General features: G+C 42.3%; 1 protein-coding gene and 1 non-coding gene across 3 annotated transcripts in view; one reads left to right on the top strand and one right to left on the bottom strand.

Moving 5' to 3' along the window:
- Positions 1-21933, bottom strand: part of mfsd10 (major facilitator superfamily domain containing 10) — a 53548-nt gene that overhangs the window by 28720 nt on the left and 2895 nt on the right. Inside the window, exons 1-2 of one of the 2 annotated variants that reach the window (XM_072257611.1) lie at positions 6724-7143; positions 5013-5270 (exon numbers count right to left, since the gene is read on the bottom strand). In XM_072257611.1, coding sequence (XP_072113712.1) covers positions 5013-5201 — 189 coding nt within the window. In that variant the 5' untranslated portion in view covers positions 5202-5270; positions 6724-7143. Of the gene's footprint in view, positions 1-5012; positions 5271-6723; positions 7144-21933 lie in introns of those variants that run through there. The other variant, XM_072257612.1, reaches the window with a different exon arrangement.
- On the top strand, positions 2436-2509 carry trnat-agu (transfer RNA threonine (anticodon AGU)). Its single transcript has one exon. It is a non-coding gene; the product is annotated as a tRNA-Thr (tRNA).

Genomic DNA, 21933 nt, shown 5'->3' on the forward strand with positions numbered 1-21933 from the left:
CCACCCTCAAGTGAAAGGCTGTGGGTGTTGGAGACAGTTGAATATTGACAGATCTTCTACAGATGCACAGAGTGACGTACCCTGATTGGTTGTATCACAGCCTGACATGGAAACACTAACAAGGAATGGAAAAGACTACACAAAGTAGTGGTGGACACAACGTAGCCCTCCCCACCATTGAACACGTCTACAAGGAGCACTGCCACGAGAAAGCAGTATCCTTCACCAATAGCCCTCGCCACCCTAGTCCATGCTCTCTTCTCGCTGCTGCCATCGGGAAGGTGGTACAGGGGCGTCAGGACTCACACCACCAGGTTCGGGGACAGTTATCACCCCTCAGACATCAGGCTCCTGAACCAATGTGGGTAACTTCACTCATCTCAACACTGAACAGACTCTACAACCTATGGACTCGCTTTCGAGGACTCTACAACTCGTTCTTGGTATTATTTGTTTTTTATCTGCACAAATTGTATTCTACATATTTCTCAGTCTTTGTTTCTGTATAGTTTTTTATTCATAAATTATATTGTATTTCTTTATTTTCCTGTAAATCTGACAAATCTGTTGGAATTATTTGAGGAAATAACAGGCAAAGTAGAAAGGAGAATCAGTGGGTGTTCAGAAGGCCTTTGACAGGATGCTGCACACAACCAAGCATTTTGTATGTGTTGTTATTGAGTATTTGAATTGGGGTGATATGTGATGTTATACAAGATGTTGGTGAGGCCAAATTTGGAATATTGTGTACTGTTCTGGTCACCTACCTACAGGAGAAACATCAAAGAGTGTGGAGAGAATTGACAAGGATATTGCCAGGACTTGAGGAGCTGAGTTATTGGAAAAGATTGAATAGGCTATGACTTTATTCCCTGGAGCGTAGGAGAATGAGGGGAGATCTTATATAAAATTGTGCAGGTAGAGATAGGGTGAATGGTTGTAGGCTTTTACCCCACAGGTGAGACTAGAACTAGAGGTCATAGGTTTAAAGTGAGAAGTGAAATATTTAAGGAGAATCTGAGAGAAAACAGTTTCTCTCAGTATGTGGTGTCGTGCGGAACAAGCTGCCAGTGGAAGTTGTGGAGGTGAGGTCAATTTTAACATTTAAGAGAAGTTTGGATAAGTACATGGACAGGAACGGCATGAAGGGTTATAGTCCAAGTGTAGGCAGGTGGGACTAGGCAGAAGACAGGCTGGTATGGACTAGATGGGCCAAAGGGCTTTTTTTTTTGCTGTAGTACTCTACGGTTCTAAACATGTCATTTTACACAAGTGCAACATTCGGAGCCTGGGTAGGGCCTGAGGTCTTGTGCCTCTGCTGTGGGAGTGCTGACTTTCTCCAGCACATCCATCATCACAGAACTAGCCCTGAAGAACAGCACCCCACCCCCCACCCGAGGTCCAGGGTATCCATCCTCACACAGCGTAGCAAGCATAGTGAAGCCTTCTGCTATTCATTAGCAACACATACACACCCACTCTTCAGAGTTTTGGCAAGGTACCCAGCACTCTCCTGTGGGTATACTCCCACCCACAGCTCATTGCAAGTTTGACTCATGGGTTTCCTGAAACAACAATTTCAACACAGCCAGTTTGCTGGGAGATCAAAACAGATGGAAGAGAAGTTAAGTTCAGTGACTTGGGAAACAGTGCACAAAATCTGAAGGCCTCAAAACCATCAGCAGGGTTTGTAGCGTATTAACTATCAGACAAGTAATCGGTGATGTTGGAGTAGGTCTAAGTTGCCATTTTTCTTGCAGTTTAACTTTCTTTATCATTCCTTTTACATTTGTATAATCACCTCTTTAAATGTTTTGAGGATTTGTAAATACATTGTACTTTAGCTGGTTCTATATTTTTTGTGTATGGAGTGTCCAGGGAGGGGCAGTACCTCCGGTGAAGGGGCTTGTTGTGCCCATTCCCGGGCAGCTCACTCACCTGGGGTCCCCACCGGACACTCAGCTCTCATCTGTGGCTCCAAGTAGCTGCTTGCTTGCGACAGCGGCCACACCCCGGTACACCGCGTCGACAGGCGGGGTAAACCAGGTGAGGGTAGCCAGTGGCCTCATAACCCAAGTGAGATAGGGATACACCAGTCCTAGCATGCAGAGTCATCTCCGGCAAACTGGGCGAATGAGATCCACAGTGAGATCCAACAGCCAAGGCGGTTCTGCCACGCTCTGTGGTGTTTGAAGGGCACGACAAGACACAGGTTGTGGTCATCCTCTCCTGGAGACCCTATGGATAGTGTAGTTGTCCATGGGGGATTTTGTGGCCAGATACGGAGTGTCTCCCGCGCAGGTACTGCTGCTGCCCAAATCGGGACCTGGCCAGATTCAAATTCACCTCAAAGTCCAGTGGTGATGCCACTACACCACTGGCCGGCCCATAGCCCATAATCCTCCATTTATCCTTCATCTATATGCCTATCGTGTTGGCGCGTGGCCAAGTGGTTAAGGCGTCAGTCTAGTGATCTGAAGGTCGCTAGTTCGAGCCTTGGCTGAGCCAGTGTGTTGTGTCCTTGAGCAAGGCACTTAACCACACATTGCTCTGCAACGACACTGGTGCCAAGCTGTATGGGTCCTAATGCCCTTCCCCTGGACAACATTGGTGGCGTGGAGAGGGGAGATTTGCAGCAAGGGTAACTGCTGGTCTTCCATACAACCTTGCCCAGGCCTGAGCCCTGGAAACCTTCCAAGGCACAAATCCATGGTCTCATGAGACTAACGGATGCCTATATGCCTATCTAAAAATCTATTTCATTCTTATCGCAGCATTTTCTTATGTTTAGTTTGAATTAGTTTTCAGTATAAGATGACCACAACTTCCTTGTTTGTGTCTTTTCCTTTTCTTCTTACAGTAAAGAGATTTGGTAAGTGTAACTAATAAAGTGATTGTAGCCACAAGATCCACATCTCATTCTTCACTTCTGAAAAACCTTCTGGACAGAATCGTCTCTGGATTCAGCAGTAATTATTTTATCAAAGGTCAAATTTATTATCAAAGTACATATATGTCACCATATACAACTTTGAGATTCATTTCTTTGCATAATAAATAAATAAATCTAAGGAATAATTACCATAACAGAGTCAGTGAAAGACTGCTCAACTAGGGTGTTCAACCAGAGTGCAGAGGACAATAAACTGTGCATATACAAAAAGAAAAAATTAATAATAATAATGATCAATAACGTGATGAAGAGTTGTGGAAACATTTCAGTGATGGGGCAAGTGAAGTTGAGTGAAGTTATCCCCTCTGGTTCAAGAGCCTGATGGTTGAGGATAGTAACTGTTCCTGAACCTGGTGGTGTGGGTTCTGAGGCTCCTGTATCTTCTTCCTGATGACAGCAGTGAGAAGAGAGCACACCTTCTCTTGATGGGGGTCTCTGATGATGGATGCTGCTTTCCCACAACAATGTTTCATCTTGAAGTGCTCAATGGTTGGATGGGCTTCACCCACGATGGACTGGCTGATTGTCAGTGTCATAGGCATCTGTTAGTCTCGTGAGACCATGGATTTGCACCTTGGAAGGTTTCCAGGGTGCAGGCCTGGGCAAGGTTGTATGGAAGACCAGCAGTTGCCCTTGCTGCAAGTCTCCCCTCTCCACGCCACTGATGTTGTCCAAGGGAAGGGCACTAGGTCCGATACAGCTTGGCACCGGTGTCGTCGCAGAGCAATATGTGGTTAAGTTCCTTGCTCAAGGACACAACACGCTGCCTCAGCTGAGGCTCAAACTAGCGACCTTTAGATCACTAGATCGACGCCTTAACCACTTGGCCACGGATTTGACCATATGGATATCCTATCCATATACTTACGGAACATAGGAATACCTAAATGCGTTTTAAATGTTGTTACTGTGCCTGCCTCAACCTGTTCATCTGGCAGCTCATTCTATGCAGAGAGTGGTGAGTAGGTGAAGAAGTTGTGCCTCAGATCATTTTCAAACAAAGTTTTTCACTGTACCTCAGTACACCACGACAACAATAAACCAATGATATTCTGTTTCCTTTTAGAAGAAAGTTTAGACCAGGGGTTCCCAACTTTTTTTATGCCATGGACCCTTACCATTTACTGAGGGGTTTGTGGACCCCCAAGTTGGGATCCCCTGGTTTAGAAGGACATGGGGCCAAATCAAGAAAATGAATTTAGTTAAGGCAGCCATCTTGGTTGTTGAGGTCAAATTAGGCTATATAATATGAATCTTGTCACTTTAACATTTCTTTTTTCCCCCCATATCTCAGATATAGAAAGAAATGAGTGTTTTGCATTAATTATTGTATTTATTGTTGTGTAGTTTTTACTCAGAGAGCTTCAGGCAAGCAAGAAATGACATTGCACCCTGGTGTATATTGACAATAAACTAATCTGAATTTACACTAATTAATGTTGCAATATACTCAGAGATACAGTTCCTAGAACGTCTCTCCAACTCTCTGCGGTGAGGAAGCTTGTTACAATTGGATGATAGAAAGATGGAGGGGTAAGTGGGAGGGAAGGATTAGATTGATTTTAAAGTAGGTTAAGGGGTTGGCACAACATCATGGGCTGATTGGCCTGTACTGTATTGTATTTTTCTGTGTTCTTAATTAATGACTATGTATTGTTTAAGAATTAGAACGGAGGCTGAGAGGAGATCAGATAAAGGTTTATAAGCTTATGAGAGGCACAGACACACGGTATCTTTTTCCCAGGGTTGAAATGTCTAAGACCGGATATGCACTTAAGGTGAGAGGGGGTCATTTCAAAGGAGATGTGAGGGGCAAGTTTTTTTTAAAACACAGAGATTAATGGCAGCCTGGAATGTGGTGATAGAGGCAGTCACATTCAGAACTTTTAAGAGACACTTAGACAGACGTATGAATGTGAGGAAATTGGAGGGATTAATCAAGTTGGGCATTGAATTGGGCCAGCATGACATTGTGGGCTGAAGGGCCTGTTCCTGTGATGTACTGGTGTATGAGTGTGCAGACTACTTTGTGATGTTACCACTTATTTGGTGTACTCACTTGGTCAGTCTTTCCATAGTAATCCAAAATGGAGGGGAGAAGTGGTAGGATGAGAGTGAACCCAAGCAGGTCGATGAGGAGCATCAGGAAGACCACATTAATGACTCGAGAGGAGCCGTCGTGTGAACTGGCCACGGTCTTGGCCTCACTGCTTTCTCTGCCGTAGCCGCACTGCTCCCTTCTCTCCATATCTCCAGGTGCTGAGAGGAAGCCCAAAAATTCTTAAATCCTCTGCTTCAGGTTTCTGGTTTCACAATCCTTGACAACAGGGAAGGAATTGAAACCATTTAGCTGAGTCATCCTGTTGCGGGAAGCTTCCACTAAAGATTCCACTGCCACATTGATCACAGGTTAAAAGATTTAAAAGGTAAAATATTAGCTTTATTTGTGAGACATACATTGAGACATACAGTGAAGTGCACCATTTGCATCAAGGTTCAAAGTAATTTTATTATCAAAGTACATGGATGGCACCATATGCAACCCTGAGATTCATTTTCTTGTGGGCATTCACAGTAAGGACAAAGAAACACGATAGAATCACTGCAGGAAAACAATGACAGACACAGTCCGAGGATGTTCTGTCAGCGTCGCCCTACTTCCAGCACCAATGTAGCATGCTCACAACTCACTAACCCTAACCGGTACGTCTTTGGACTGTGGGAGGAAACCAGAGCACCCAGAGGAAACTCACATGGTCACGGAGTGAACGTACAAACTCCTTGCAGTCAGTGGCAGGAATTGAACCCGAGTTGTTGATTACTGAGAACAGAACTGCATCCCTTTAGACAGAGCATGCCCATACCTACTGCTTACTGATCCAGACTACCACAGCTGCTACTTCTATAAAAGCCTTTTGGGCAGGGACCACCCTAGCAACCATTGCCTACAGTATGCAACTCAGAGTGGACATTGCATGAGGGATCTCATTGAAACCTACCCAATATTGAAAGAGTGGATGTGGAATGGATGTTTCCCCTGCTGGGCGGAGTCTAGGATCAGAGGGCACAGCCTCAGAATACAAGGCCATCCCTTTAGAACAGAGATGAGGAGGAATTTCTTTAGCCAGCAGGAAATAAATCTGAAATTCATTGCCAGAGACAGCTGTGGAGGCCAAATCGTTTGGTATATTTAAAGCAGAGGCGGACAGGCTTTTGTTTAGTAAGGGTGTCAAGATTACAGGGAGAAAGCAGGAGAATGGAGTTGACAGGGATAATAAATCAGCCATGATGGAATGGTGGAACAGACTCAATGGGCGGAATGGCCACATTCCTCTCCTAAATCTTGCGGTTTATTGAATGGGCTGAGTGGCCTAGTTCGGCTTTTATGTCATATGGACTCCGCTCCTCTCTCTACAGATGTTGTCTGACTTGCTGAGTGTTTCCAGCGTCTTCTGTATTTTTAAATATTAGGGATGTCATATATAAAACTTATTTTTCCAAACAAAGCAATGATGAAATTGATGCTGCCCTGGGGATTGAACTCACAACTCCAGGCAGCTCCGCCGGGACAAAGAAACTTCACATTTCGACAGCCCCTTCCCGACCACAGGAAGTCCCAAACTGTGCTCAGTTTGTAAACTGCTTGGAGGCGCCCGCTGGTGCGGGAAGTTTGCAAATGAAGCCATTTGTGGTCAGGCGCTCAATATTCTCAAAGATGCTGATTTTAAAAAAACTCCAGACGCAAGAAAGGCTGCGGATATGCGTGTTACCTTTTCGTTGCAACGTGATGCTAGCTGCTTGTTGCAGTTCTCGGGAGAGAGGACGAACTCTCTCACCCTCCCGCAGCTGGAACACTTGGCTGTACCGCTCTCGCTTTCTCAACCAGACTGGAAAAATCCCTGCTCGGTTTCGCCCTCTTCCCCACCCCTCCCTCGGCTTCTCTCGCTGTAGAACCAGGAAGCAGTGTCGTATTTCACATCCCCCACCCCCTTTTTGAAGACAAATGAGGGGGAAAAAGTCCTTCCAAAGACTACGTTTTCCTGCCCAATTCTGAACGCGTAGTATTCGATGATAGTTTCTGCTTTTGAAAGGACGGTGCTGGTACTGTGTTCTGAGTGTATTTGTCCGTCTCGGTGTGTGTGCGTGCACGCACGCAGAGGACGTGAACCAGTCACCCACTGAAGGAATCGACCAGATCTGGAGGGTGCATTTACAACGCCTAAATTAATGACGTCGCTCCGCAAGATAAAGGGGCCGAATTAAGCCATTCAGCCCATCGAGTCTGCTCCACCGTGACAGGAGAACGGAGACAGAAATAGATTGGCCAGAGACTTCCGAAATCAGAATCAGGTTTAATATAACCAACACATGTCATGAAATATGTCATAGTCATACTTTATTGATCCCGGGGGAAATTGGATTTTCATTACAGTTACTCCATAAATAATAAATAGTAATAAAACCGTAAATAGTTAAATAGTAATATGTAAATTATGCCAGTAAATAAGTCCAGGACTAGCCTATTGGCTCAGGGTGTCTGACCCTTCAAGGGAGGAGTTGTAAGGTTTGATGGCCACAGGCAAGAATGACTTCCTATGATGCTCTGTGCTGCACCTCGGTGGAATGAGTCTCTGGCTGAATGTACTCCTGTGCCCACCCAGTACATTATGTAGTGGATGGGAGACATTGTCCAAGATGGCATGCAACTTGGACAGCACCCTCTTTTCAGACACCACCGTCAGAGAGTCCAGTTCCATCCCCACAACATCACTGGCCTTACGAATGAGTTTGTTGATTCTGTTGATGTCTGCTACCTTCAGCCTGCTGCCCCAGCACACAACAGCAAACATGATCACATTGGCCACCACAGACTCGTAGAACATCCTCAGCATCGTCCGACAGATGTTAAAGGACCTCAGTCTCCTCAGGAAAATAGAGACGGCTCTGACCCTTCTTGTAGACAGCCTCAGTGTTCTTTGACCAGATCATTTAGATATATCTCTTCCCAGGGCAGAGATGACTAATACAAGCATTATGGTTTTAAGGTGACTGGAGGGAAGTACAGGGGTGGATGTCAGAGTTTTTACAGAGAGTGATGGGAGCAGGGTACGCGTTGCCAGGGGTGATGGTGGAGGCAGATACTTTAGGAACATTTAAGAGACTTTTAGATAGGCAGATGGATGAAAGAAAAATGGGGGTAAGGGATAGATTGATCTTAGTGTAGATTAAAGGTAAGCACAACATTGTGGGCTGAAGGGCCTGTACTGTGTTCTACTATTCAATTTTGTTTTTTTCTCTCACCCTATTCTCCCAGTAACTTTTAAACACCAAACTGATCAAGAATCTATCATCTCTGCCCTAAGCAAGAGCCCATGGTGTTAGGAGGAAGGTGCTAAGATGGATAGAAGACTGGCTAACTGTCTAAAACATGTTCTTGTAAAACCTGACTGTGCATTGTCTCTGCCTGCTCCTGCACCGCTGAACTCATGCCCACATACCTCGACTCCATTCTATCCCCTTTGGTTCTGTCCCTTCCCACCTACATCTGCGACACTTCACACACTCTCATACTCCACAATTTCCGTATCTCTGGCCCTGACTGCCTCATTTTCACCATGGATGTCCAGTCCCCATACACTTCTATCCCCCATCAAGAATGTTTAAAGCTTTCCAATTTTTTCTCAACAAAAGACCCAACCCATTCCCCGCCACCCCCAAACTCTTCCATCTTGTGGAACTGTCCTCACCCGCAACAATTTCTACCTTTGGCTTCTCCCACTTTCTCCAAACTCAAGGGGTAGCATTGGGCACCCACGTGGGCCCAGGCTATGCCTTCGTTTTCATTGGCTATGTGGAACAGTTCATGTTCCCAGCATTCCTTGGTAACGCTCCCCAACTCCTCCTCTGCTGATGACTGCATTGGTGCTGCTTCATGCACCCATACTGGGCTGGTCAATTACATCACCTTTGCCTCCAACTTCCACCCAGCCCTTAAATTCACTTGGTCCATTTCTGACACCTCCCTCCCCTTTCTCAATCTCCCTGCCTTCATTTCTGGAGACAAACTGTCTACCAACATTTTTTATAAACCTATCGATTCCAATGGCTATCTTGGCTGTACACCTTCCCACTCTGTCTCCTGTAAAAATGCTATTCCCTTTTCTCTTTTTCTTGGTCTCCGCGCATCTGTTCCCAGGATGAGGCTTTCATTTCCAGGGCATCAGAGATGTCCTCCTTCTTCAAAGAACAGGGTTTTCCTTCCTCCACTGTTGATGCTGCCCTCACCTGCACCTGTCCCTCAACACCAGCTCCTCAGCAAAGAAAGCCCAGCAGCATCTCTACTTTCTGCGAAGGCTGAGAAAAGTCCATCTTCCACCCCCCACCCTCACCACATTCTACAGAGGATGTATTGAGAGCATCCTGAGCAGCTGCATCACTGCCTGGTTCAGAAATTGCACCATGTCGGATCACAAGACCCTGCAGTAGATAGTGAGGTCAGCTGAGAAGATCATCGGGGTCTCTCTTCCCGCCATAACAGACATTTACACCACACGCTGCATCGGCAAAGCAAACAGCATTATGAAGGACCCTACGCACCCCTCATACAAACTCTTCTCCCTCCTGCCATCTGGCAAAAGACACCGAAGTATTCAGGCTCTCACGACCAGACTATGTAACAGTTTCTTCCCCCAAGCCATCAAACTCCTCAATACCCAGAGCCTGGACTGACACCAACCTACTGCCCTCTACTGTGCCTATTATCTTGTTTATTATTTATTGTAATGCCTGCACTGTTTTGTGCACTTTGTGCAGTCCTGGGTAGGTCTGTAGTCTAGTGTAGTTTTTGTCATAGTCATAGTCATACTTTATTGCTCCTGGAGGAAATTGGTTTTCGTTACTGTTGCACCATAAATAATTAAATAGTAATAAAACCATAAATAATTGAATAGTAATATGTAAATTATGCCAGGAAATAAGTCCAGGACCAGTCTATTGTGTTGTTTTATGTATTGTTTCATGTAGCACCATGGTCCTGAAAAACGTCGTCTCATTTTTACTGCGTAATGTACCAGCAGTTATGGTCGAAATGACAGTAAAAAGTGACTTGGCTTCTGTTTCTTGGACACCCACCGGAGTAGAGTTCCTCTTGTCTTCATCTACTGCCTCTGGATCCAGCACGTCATTTTCCACATTGTCCACCATCTTAAACGGGATCCTACCACCAAACACACATTTAACCACCCCCCCAAATCTCTGCTTTCCACAGGGATGGCTCTTGTCCATTGTCCCTCCCTATTAATCACCTCCTGGCGTGTTTCCCTGCAAGTGACAGAAACGTTACACCTCCTCCGTCAGTTCCATTCAAACAGACCTTCTAGATGAGGGAACACTTCACCAGAGAATCTGTTGGGGTCATCTGTTGTATCCAGTACCTCTGATGAGGCCTCCTCTATATTGCTGAGACCCGCTGTAAATTGGGAGAAGTGCTTTGTGGAACACCTCTGCTCCCCTGCCAAAAGCAGAATTTCCCAATGGCCAGGGTGGCTAACTTTGGGTCCACGGACTCCTTGCTTAAGGCATTGGTTGATGGCATAAAAAAGGTTTGGAACTCCTGTTGGTGGCTAACTTTTTAAATTCCTATCCCCATTCCTGATTTGACATGTCAGTCTATGGCCTCCTCTTCTGCCATGATGAGGCCACCCTCATCGAGGTGGCCACCAACCTGATGGCATGAACATGGGTTTCCCTCCCTCTCCTTTCCCCTTCCAGTCCCCACTCTGGCCTCTTACTCTTCTGCTCACCTGCCCATCCTCCCCCCTGATGCCCCTCCTCCTTCCCTTTCTCCCACGGTCCACTCTGCTCTCCTATCAGATTCCTCCCTCTCCAGCCCTTTACCTTTCCCACCCATCACCTCCCCCTGGTGTCCCTCCTCCTTCCCTTTCTCCCACGGTCCACTCTCCTCTCCTATCAGATTCCTCCCTCTCCAGCCACCTGGCACCACCCATCACCTTCCCCTCCTTCACACTTCATTTCTGGTTTCTTCCCCCTTCCCTTCCAGTCCTGATGAAGAATCTTGGCATGAAGCATCAACTGTTTATTTATTTCCATAAACGCTACCTGACCTGCTGAGTTCCTCCAGCACTGTGTGTGTTACTCTTGTAAAACTTGTGTAATTCATGTTTTTCTTGTGAGTGCTGCTTATCCAATGCTATGTTGCCCATGTTGCTGCTGCAAGTAAGATTTTTCATTGCACCTGTGCATACGTGTGCTCGTGTGTGTGACAACAGACTGGATGACTTTCACCGGAAGAAGTCAGAAAGTTGAGGATAAAGGTGACTACTTATCTATGATTTTATTGTTAACTTGTAGTAATATTTATGTCTTGCACTGTACTATTGCCAGAAAACAACACATTTCATTTCATATGTCAGTGATTCTGACTCCACAGGGGTACCTATCCAAGGAAGGATGTGCTGGCCCTGGAGAGGGTCCAGAGGAGGTTCACAATAATGAGCCCAGGAATGAAAGGGTTAATGTATGAGGAGCATTTGATGGCTCTGAGCCTGTACTCTCTGGAGTTTACAAGATTGAGGGAAGATTGCATTGAAAACTGCAGGACACCGAATAGCCTAGATAGAGTGGACATGGAGAAGATGTTTCCTACAGCGGGGGAGTATAGGACCAGAGGAATAGAGGGACATCAATTTAGAACAGAGATGAAGAGGAATTTCTTCAGCTAGAGGGTGGTGAATCTGTAGAATTCATTGCTGAGAGCCCTCCTGGCAGCTGATGGGGTAACATCTTTTTGAACTTGATCCTACCTTACCTATCTTTTTGTTTCCTACCAGTTTTTTGAAACCTTAAAATAAATCTCAATATTGCTCTATTATGTCTTTGAAAAAGACTAAAGCCTCTGCAAGAGAAAAAGATGATTCTCCAACCACTTTGGAATCAATTGGAGAAGCAAAGAACAGAACTCTCTGAGGAATTTCAACATCTTAGTGTCAAGTTGGACATTATTCAACAAAATCTAATCGAACATGAAAAGCGAATTAAGGAGAATAAAGAAACTTTGTTGACACTGGAAGCAGACTTAGAAGACATGAGTAAGCTCTGCAAAAAATTATCATTACCTAATGAAAAATTAACAAAGATTACCAACCTGGAAAGCAGAAACAGAAGGAAAAATCTACGTATTCTGGGTCTTGAAGAATCAATTGAAGGTGCCTGTTAGAGTGGATTTCTTTTTGGGTAGATGATTTGTTTACACTTAAATGACTTTGGCCACCAGACTTCTATTTTAACTGTTTGACAAAGGACTGGGATTGAGTCCACCACAATGGGCTTCCTAAAAGGTGTAAATACCAGATGCTTCTGGTGCCTGATGCTGTAGTTTCAAAGACAGTCTTATCTATACACTATAAATATTAATTGTCTTCTATGTTAGCACATAAAATGCCAAATAAATGTATTGTGGATTGAACTAGAGGCTGTGGATACCAACCCAGACATGTTGGCGTCAGAAGGAAAGGATGAAATCCGAAGGTGTGATGTTTGTATGTCACTTCAAAAGGAAGCATTGACTAGGTGTTGTCTGTAACTTTTTAAGTAGCGATTGCCTTTGTGTTTAGCATATAAAGATCGAGCACACATTTTAGCTAGCAGACCTTTCTGCGGAAAGCATCTCCATCCGTTAAGATGCCTTGTTGTGTCAAATAAAGAAGCTGCTTTGTATCTACCAGTGACTCTGTCTCTCCGGTAATTTCATCCACGTTACAACAGTGCCCACCCCATGGAGTTCTTTGCAAGCTTTCTGAAGCAGCTATTCTCTGATTTATTGCCGTCTGTGCCTAAGTTGGACCATGCCCACCAGTCGCTGGTCCCCAAACCAAAGTTGGGAGAGTGACCTAGGTTGGTTATTTTATGTTTTTATGAATTTCATACCAAGGAGTTTTTAATCCATCATACCTATTGAGTTGGAATGATCGATTACAACTGGAAGATGATCAGACGTGGAAGATTATACACCAGAGGTTATGGCTGAACGTGCTAAGTATAAAGAGGTCATATTGCTGCTTTATAATAAAGGGTTTAAGCCCTCCCTTTGCTTCCTCGCACATCTTAGAATCATTTGGAAAAATGGTGTGCAGAAATGGCTGGGATCGGTCAAACATGCACAGAAGTTTTTGAAAGCAGAAGATTAATTGCGTTACATCTCTTACAAGAGCAATTATCTTTTTAATGTTGGATAAAATAAAGTTTTAATAAACTTACGTTTTGACCATTTATATACCTTGTTTTTTGATATTTTCTTTGATAAGTTTTACTACTTTATTCTTTTTTTTTGAGGTTTTTCTATATATTTTTTGAAATAGTTAAAATGAATCCTCTTATGTTTTGGATTTCTGATCTAAGTTTTTTTTGTCTTGGTAGGAACATAATAACCTTGAATGATTGGAGTTTTGCCAGCAGGATTTCTTTGGGAGGGTTGTCTTTAGGGTTTAGCATGCTGACTGTCCTTTGGCCGGCTTTCTGGCTTTGGGAGGGGGAGGGGGTGGGGTCTCTTTTTTCCTTTTTACTCTGGAAGCTGGGTTGGGCCAGCATCCAAATTTTCTGTTTGAGTTCTGTTTTCTTATGGTTCGTTCTCTGGTTCTAATAACTTATGGTCAGATCTTTTAACTCTTCTGTTAATTAGTATTTAAAATGGATCGAAATATTAATTTACTTAGATTTAATGTGAAAGGGTTAAATCATCCTGTGAAATGGAGTAAGATTTTTGCTTATATTAAAAAGTTAAGGGCCCGCATTATTTTTCTACAAGAAACGCATGTACGTAGTTGTGACAACGCACACCTTTTTAATCAGTGGAGGGGTCAATTTCATTCTTCATTCAGAGCAAAATCTCGAGGGGTCTCAATTTTTATAGACAATACAATTTCTTTTGTTCAACATAAAGTTGTCTCTGACCCTAATGGGCGATTTGTCATAGTGTCAGGGAAACTAGATAATAAATTAATTATATTTGCTAATGTGTACACCCCCAATGTGGATGACACAGGATTTTTTGAGCGTTTCTTTTCATTCCTGCCAGATTTGAGTCTTTATTCTTTAGTGATGGGAGGAGATTTTAATTGTTGTCTAGACCCAGTATTAGATCGTTCTTCTCTTAAATCAGCCACAACTAATAAATCAGCTTTATTTATTCAATCCTTTCTAACGAAATATGATATTGTTGATGCCTGGTGTTTTTTTCACCCAGCAGAAAGGGATTATTCATTCTCCTTTCACGTCCATCATTCCTAAACCAGGATTGATCTTTTTAATTGATTGTCAAATGGTTCCATTAGTTCGATCCATTGAATATAAAGAAATAGCTGTATACGACCATTCTCCTGTATTTCTATCTTTAAATCTTCCTGGTTTCACTCATATGAACAGATCCTGGCATTTTAATTTAACTTTGTTAACTGATAAGGACTTACTAAAATTTCTGGAGAATCAAATTACTCTTTTTTTTGAAGAAAACGCATTGGAAGAGACTTCTAGTCTTACCATTTGGGATGCTTTTAAGGCATATATTAGAGGACAAATTATCTCCTATACTGCATATATTAAGGAAAAAGCTAATAAAGCTAGAACTGATTTAGTTAATCAATTAAAACAAGTAGACCAGAAATATGCTTTGGCACCAGACCCTGAACTATACAAAATATGTATTGAAATTAAAACTAAATATGATCTTCTTATAACGTATCCAATTGAAAGCCAACTTTTAAAAGATAGAAGCCAATTCTATATACATGGAGAAAAAACTGGTAAACTATTGGCTAATCAATTGAAGACCTTTATAGCTAAACGGCAAATTAAAGAAATTCGCAAAACCAATGGTGATATGACAACTGACCATTTTGAAATAAATGACACTTTCAGAGAATTTTATTCTAAACTGTATAGTTCTGATCTTGTTAATGCAATGGACAATTTTTTAGACCAATTAAATATTCCTGGACTTCTGGTTGATAATCAAAAGCAGTTGGATCAACCTATTTCTCAGGAGGAAATCACTGAGGCTATACGTTCATTGCATTCTGGGAAATCTCCAGGATCTGACGGATTCTCTGGAGAATTTTATAAGGCTTTTTCTTCATTGCTTATACCTTATTTATGTTCTACCCTTACTGATTCCTTCAAGATGCGTAGGTTGCCACAGTCTTTTTATACAGCTTCTGTTTCACTTATTCTTAAAAAGAATAAGAATCCCACTGAATGCTCTTCATATAGACCAATCTCTTTACTCAATGTTGATACTAAGATCCTATCTAAAGTTTTGGCCTGCAGACTCGAAAATATTATACCTTTTATAATATCTGATGATCAGGCAAGATTTATTAAAAATCGATATTCTCATTTTAATATATGGTGACTGTTAAATGTTATGCATTCTCCATCCAAGGAAATATTGGAATGTGTGATTTCTCTGGATGCGGAGAAGGCTTTTGACCGAGTTGAATGGAATACCTATTTAAAAACTTAGAAAAATTTAATTTTGGGCCCAATTTTATTCATTGGATTAAATTACTTTACTTATCTCCCTCCACTCGGGTCCTTACTAACTTTCAGAATTCTAAACCAATTAAATTCCAACGTGGAACCAGACAAGGATGTCCGTTGAGCCCTTTGCTTTTTGATTTGGTATTAGAACCTTTAACAATTGCCTTTCGAGATTCTAAAGATATCACCAGTATCTTAAGGAAAGGTACTATTCATAAAGTCTTGCTTTATGCTGATGACCTATTGCTTTTTATATCTAATGTTACAACTTTTTTACCCTCTATGTTTCTTTTACTGACTAATTTTAGTCAGTTTTCAGGATATAAATTGAATTTACATACGAGTGAATTGTTTCCTTTAAATAATTTGATACCAAACGATATTAATCTTCCTTTTAAAATTGTAAGAAAACAATTTACATATTTGAGTGTAACAATCACTAAGAATATTCAAAGAATATTTTCTAACCTTAATAAATTATGTGAAAAAGACACTTTCTAATTGGTCGCCTGTCTCTTCATCATTGATTGGTCAAATTAATTCTATTAAAATTAATATTTTACCTAAATTTATATACCTTTTTCAAGCCATACCCATTTTTATTCCTGTCTTTTTTTGATTCTTTAGATTCGATTCTTTCTTCCTATATATGGAAGAACAGAAAACCCCAATTAAATAAAGCCCACCTTCAAAAAATTAAAAATGGAGGCCTTGCTCTACCGAATTTTAAGTTATATTAACATACGAAATCTTATGTACTGGTTATATTATATTAATCGTGAGGATTGTCCAATATGGGTCTTTTTGGAAGCCAACTCTGTTACGAAATTTTCTATTATTTCTCTTCTTGGATCATCTCTTCCATTATCTTTAAGTAAATTAACTGACAGTTTGGTGGTTAAACACACTTTGGGGAGCTAGCTGCAGTTTAGAAAACATTTCAGTTTATTGAGATTTTCCCTTTCTAGTCCTATTTTTTCTAATTTTTTAAAATCCATCTACGACCAATCTGTCTTTTAGAGAATGGGATAGATTAGGCATTAAACGATTTCAGGATCTGTTTGTTAGAGGGTTTCTTTCTTCTTCTGAGCAGCTCTCAGTGAAATATAACCTATCAAATATAAACCTTTTTCGACAGCTACAGATTAGAGATTTTTTAAGATTTAAATTACATACATTTCCTATCAGCCTGGATAAGAACATAATAGATGTAATTTTTAATTTGAAACCTTTTGATAATGGTTCAATATCTTATATTTATAGTCTGTTGTTGGGACTGAGAATGGCTCCTTTAGACAAAGTTTAAAAAGATTGGGAAAAGGATTTACAGACTTCATTATCTGATGAGACCTGGAGGGCTATTTTCAAAATGGTTAATTCTTCATCATTACGTGCTCGTCATTCCCTCCTACAATTTAAAGTGGTACATAGGGCTCGTATGTCTAAAGACAAGCTCTCTCGGTTTTTTTGCAGATGTATCTCCTTATTGTGACAGATGTAATAATGGAAAGGTTCATTAATCCATATGTTTTGGTCATGTTCAAGCCTTGAAAAATATTGGAAAGATGTTCCAAACTTTTTTTTGTACTTTTTAAAGTTAATTTTAAGCCCAATCCTTTGACTGCCTTATTTGGTATTGTTGAGGAAAGAGCTATAATTTTGGAGCCTTCTCATTTGTGGGTACTGGCTTTTATTTCTCTTATATCTAGGAGGGTGATCTTGCTTAAATGGAAGGAGGTTGCCCCCCCACACATACTCAATGGTTATGCGATGTTATGTCATGTTTAAATTTAGAGAAGATTCGTTGTTCAATTTCTGATTCTAATCAAGATTTTCAAACGCTATGGGGACCCTTTCTGAACTATTTTATAAATCTTTGAATTTTTATTGTTATTAAAATATAGATCTGGGCTATTATTATAAAACACCATATGATAAGGTACTTTTTTTTCCTGCAACACACATCAAAGTTGCTGGTGAACACAGCAGGCCAGGCAGCATCTCTAGGAAGAGGTACAGTCGACGTTTCGGGCCGAGACCCTTCAACTTTGATGTGCCTTGCTTGAATTTCCAGCATCTGCAGAATTCCTCGTGTTTACTTTTTTTTCCTCTTGTTTTTTTACCAACCAGCTTTGTCTTGGTAGTGGGTGTAGAGTTTTTTAATAATATAATTAACCATATTATTGTATTTCATGAATATGGGATACCGTGATTGTATCAGTGTGATTTATATACAATAAAGTGCATTTTGTGCTGTTTCATTTTGATTTATAATAAGTATTCTTATGAATTCTTGTGTATATGAACTGTAATAAAAATATTGGAAAAAAGAATTCATTGCCACAGACGGCCGTGGAGGCCAAGTCATTGGGCATATTTAAAGCAGACGTTGATAGGTTCTTAATTTGTGGGGGGGGGCAAGGGAAAAGGGGAGCAAGCAGGACTATGGGGTTTAAAAAATCCATGATCGAATGACAGATCAGACCAGGTGGGCGAAACTGCTTAATTCTACTCTTACGGTCTGAAGTACACCCAATGACTTGGCTTCCACAGCTCTCCGTGGCAACTGTTACAGATGTACTGTCGAAAGTATTCTGACTTCCTGCATATTGAGAACGTAAGGAGGCATGGGATCCAAGGGGATCCAGAACTTTGTGGATCCAGAACTGGCTTGCCCACAGAAGGCAAAGAATGGTTGTAAACAGGTCATATTCTGCATGGAGGTCAGTGGCCAGTGGTGTGCCTCAGGGATCTGTGGAATGGGCTGCCGGCGGCGGTGGTGGAGGTGGATACGATAGGGTCTTTTAAGAGACTCCTGGATGGCTACATGGAGCTTAGAAAAATAGAGGGCCATGGGTAAAGCCTGGGTAGTTCTGAGGTAGGGACATGTTTGCCACAGCTTTGTGGGCTGAAGGGCCTGTATTGTGTTGTACGTTTTCTATGTTTCTATCATGGTCTGGTACTGCAGTTTGTAGGAACATAAGAAGCTGCAGAAAGAAGTGCACAATATTACAGGCATATCCTTCCCCACATTCGCTAATATCTCCATGAGGTGCTGCTTCAAGAAGGTAGAATGTGTCATCAATAATCCCAACCGTCCCGCTTATGTCATCTTCAATCAAGCTACGATCAAGCAGGAGATGTGGAAACCTGATGTCCCCCCACCGCAGTGACGAGGTACAGTGGAGTAGTATTAAGTGCAATAATTGTCAGCATCAGTGATCACTGATTGGATTTCAATTCTGACCGCCGTCTGTAAGGAGTCTGTACTTTCTTCTTGTGATTGCCTAGGTTTCCTCCAGGTGCTCCGGTTTCCTCCCAAATTCCAAAGATTAGGGTTAGGGTTAGTGAGTTGTGAGCTTGCTATGTTGGTGCTGGGTGTTGTTGCAAACAACACGTTTTATTGTGTTTCAATGATTTGATGTACATATGACAATAAAGCTAATTTTTATTCATCTCTTAATCTCTGATTCAAGAACAGCTGCTTCCCTTTAACCATTCGGTTCTTAAGCCAACCTGCAAAACCCTTATTGCTGCCTTAGTCTAGCCACACTATGACCACTTGGCACAATAATGGACTTCTTTTTGTTCCAATTGTTTTGCATAATTTTGTATATTTAAAAAAAATTATATTTAAGCTTGTTTGCCTCATGCTGTATTCCTGCAAAGCTGCAAAGTAAGTTTTTCACTGAAGCACAAGATCCAAGGAAACTTGGCAGTGTGGACTCAAAACTGGCCTGCCCATGGACGTAGATGACGAAATAAAGGGTGGATTAGTAAATCTGCAGAGAGAGCTACAAATCAATGCCCATGAGTAAGTTATCAGTCAATAATCAGTGATAAAAGAAATAGATCTGTACACTACACTTCCTTAACCTTTAGATTAAATGTAATATGAAACTGTATAAGTAACAAAACATTCAATTTCCCTTTAACAGACCATGCTCAAATAAACATGCTTCCATAATAACTGTGCTTGCTGGATTTTTTTCCTTTTTTTTAAGATAACAATCCATATCTAACTTCACAGTTCTGAAGTTCAGTCTTTTGGGTGGCACTCTGTCTCTTTCAGGATGGCACCTCCGGACCTGTGGAGTGGCATCAGGTTTGGCAGGTGTCTTGTCAAAGACAACCTTCTCCGCTGCAGGTGTCACATTGCTGTTAGTGACGTGATCATCACAGAGAGGCAAGTCTGGTGGATGCAATGTGTCCGTCTTGTTGGACACAGACGGCCCAAATGTGTTCTTTGGCTGAGCATCCAGTATCTGGTTCACATGACATCTCCATGTCAGATCTCCAACATCCAACAGTGGTCCAGTTCTTGTAGCTATCCCACCAGGTGTCCACTTGTCTTCTCAATATTCACACATGAGGACTTCCTGTCCAACCTCAAAGCTCGTTGCCGTTTTACCTGGGACCTGACTGAACCAGATTATGAGGACGCGCAGTCCTCTTTTATTGTCATTTAGTAATGCATACATTAAGAAATGATACAATATTCCTCCAGTGTGATATCACAGAAACACAGGACAGGCCAAGACTGAAAAACTAACAAAAACCACATAATTATAACATATAGTTACAACAGTGCAACAATACCATAACTTGATGAAGAACAGGCCATGGGCACGGCAAAAAAGTTCAAGGTCTCTCGAAAGTCCCACATCTCACGCAGATGGGAGAAGGAAGAAAACTCTCCCTGCCATGTCCAACTCGGAGTCGTCCGAAAACTTCGAGCTCTGATCAGCCCTCCGACACCGAGTACCAAGCACCATCTCTGCCAAATGCTTCGACCTCAGTCTCGGTCGCCAGCAGCAGGCAAAGCTGGGGATTTTGGGGCCTTCCCTCCGGAGATTCTCGATCGCACAGTAGCGGCGGCAGCAAACCAGGCATTTCAGAAATTTCTCCAGATGTTCCTCTGTGCTTCTCACATCTGTCTCCATCAAATCAGAATTGTGCACAGCATCCTATTTACAAATACGATATCATTTCACCGGAGAGCTGCGCGCACTGCGTCGCGCCGCCATCTGCACTTCCTTCTGTAGATCTGGTTTCAGGAGGTCTATGCGAGATCTCAGATCCCTGCTCATGAACAGCACTACAGGTGTTTGATTTGTCGTTGCATGAACAGAGTTCCGATACACAAAAAGGAAGTTGTCCACCTTGTTCATCACTTTAGTGGACTTGTTGAAGGTTTGGACAAACCTTTCAGCTGACCGAATCATTGCCGGGTGTTGAGGAACTGACTTGAATTTTTTTTTGCCATTTTTCTTCATGAATAGGCTGAGCTCTTCTGATGTGTATTGTGATATGTTGTCACTCACAATTTGGGTAAGCTATTTCTGGAGAAGATAGATCTCAGGGTGGAGACAGTCTTTGCTGAGGTGGTTGACTTCATTGGTGTAACCTGTGGCCACTTTGAATGAGTATCCACAGCAATCAGGAACATGAAGTCCATGAACGGCCCAGCAAAGTCAGTATGTTCCCTTTGCCATGGTGGTGACCACTCCCACAGGTATAAAGGTGCTAAGATCCACACTGAACAGCTTTTGGGGAAGTATTCAATTTATTTATCTATTCCCAACCACCACATGTAGTTCCAGGTGAGACTCTTAATCTTGACACTGTGCCCAGGTGTCCTTCATGCCAATTTTTTTTAGATTATGAGGACACGCAGTCCTCTTTTATTGTCATTTAGTAATGTATGCATTAAGAAATGATACAATTTGTTCCTCCAGAATGATATCACAGAAACACAAGACGAACCAGGACTAAAAAAACTGACAAAAACCACATAATTGTAACATATAGTTACAACAGTGCAAAGCAATACTGTAATTTGATAGAAGAACAGACCATGGGCACGGCATAAAAAAAGTCTCTCGAAAGTCCCATCATCTCACGCAGACGGTAGAAGGAAGAAAACTCTTCCTGCCATGAGCTTCCAGCGCCACAAACTTGCCGATGCAGCACCCTGGAAGCACCCGACCACAGTCTGACTCTGAGTCCGTCCGAAAACTTCGAGCCTCCGACCAGCCCTCCGACATGGAGCATCATCTCTGCCGAGCGCTTCGACCCCGGCCCTGGCAACAGGCAATAGGCAAAACCGAGGATTTAGGGCCTTCCCCTCCAGAGATTCTCTAACACTTTGGTGCGCTGTTTAGAGAGAACCACAACATAAGATCCACACATCAGTGTTCTTAGGCAGACAGACAGTTGATCTCATCTCACTGAGAACTCTGGAAACAGAGGGTTACCATGTGCTGGCCTTCCTTGCAAGGTGATGTCACAGACTTTTGACAAAGTTGGGTCATTCCTCGTTTCCCTTTGCATTTCAGAATTTGTTACTGGCAACTGGTCCACCAATGCAGTGCGGAACACTTCTGCTGGGTCACAGAGTGAATACTTTTCTTCTTCAGTTGTCAACA

This window comes from Mobula birostris, chromosome 5, assembly GCF_030028105.1.
Source record: "Mobula birostris isolate sMobBir1 chromosome 5, sMobBir1.hap1, whole genome shotgun sequence".
Taxonomy (NCBI): domain Eukaryota; kingdom Metazoa; phylum Chordata; class Chondrichthyes; order Myliobatiformes; family Myliobatidae; genus Mobula; species Mobula birostris.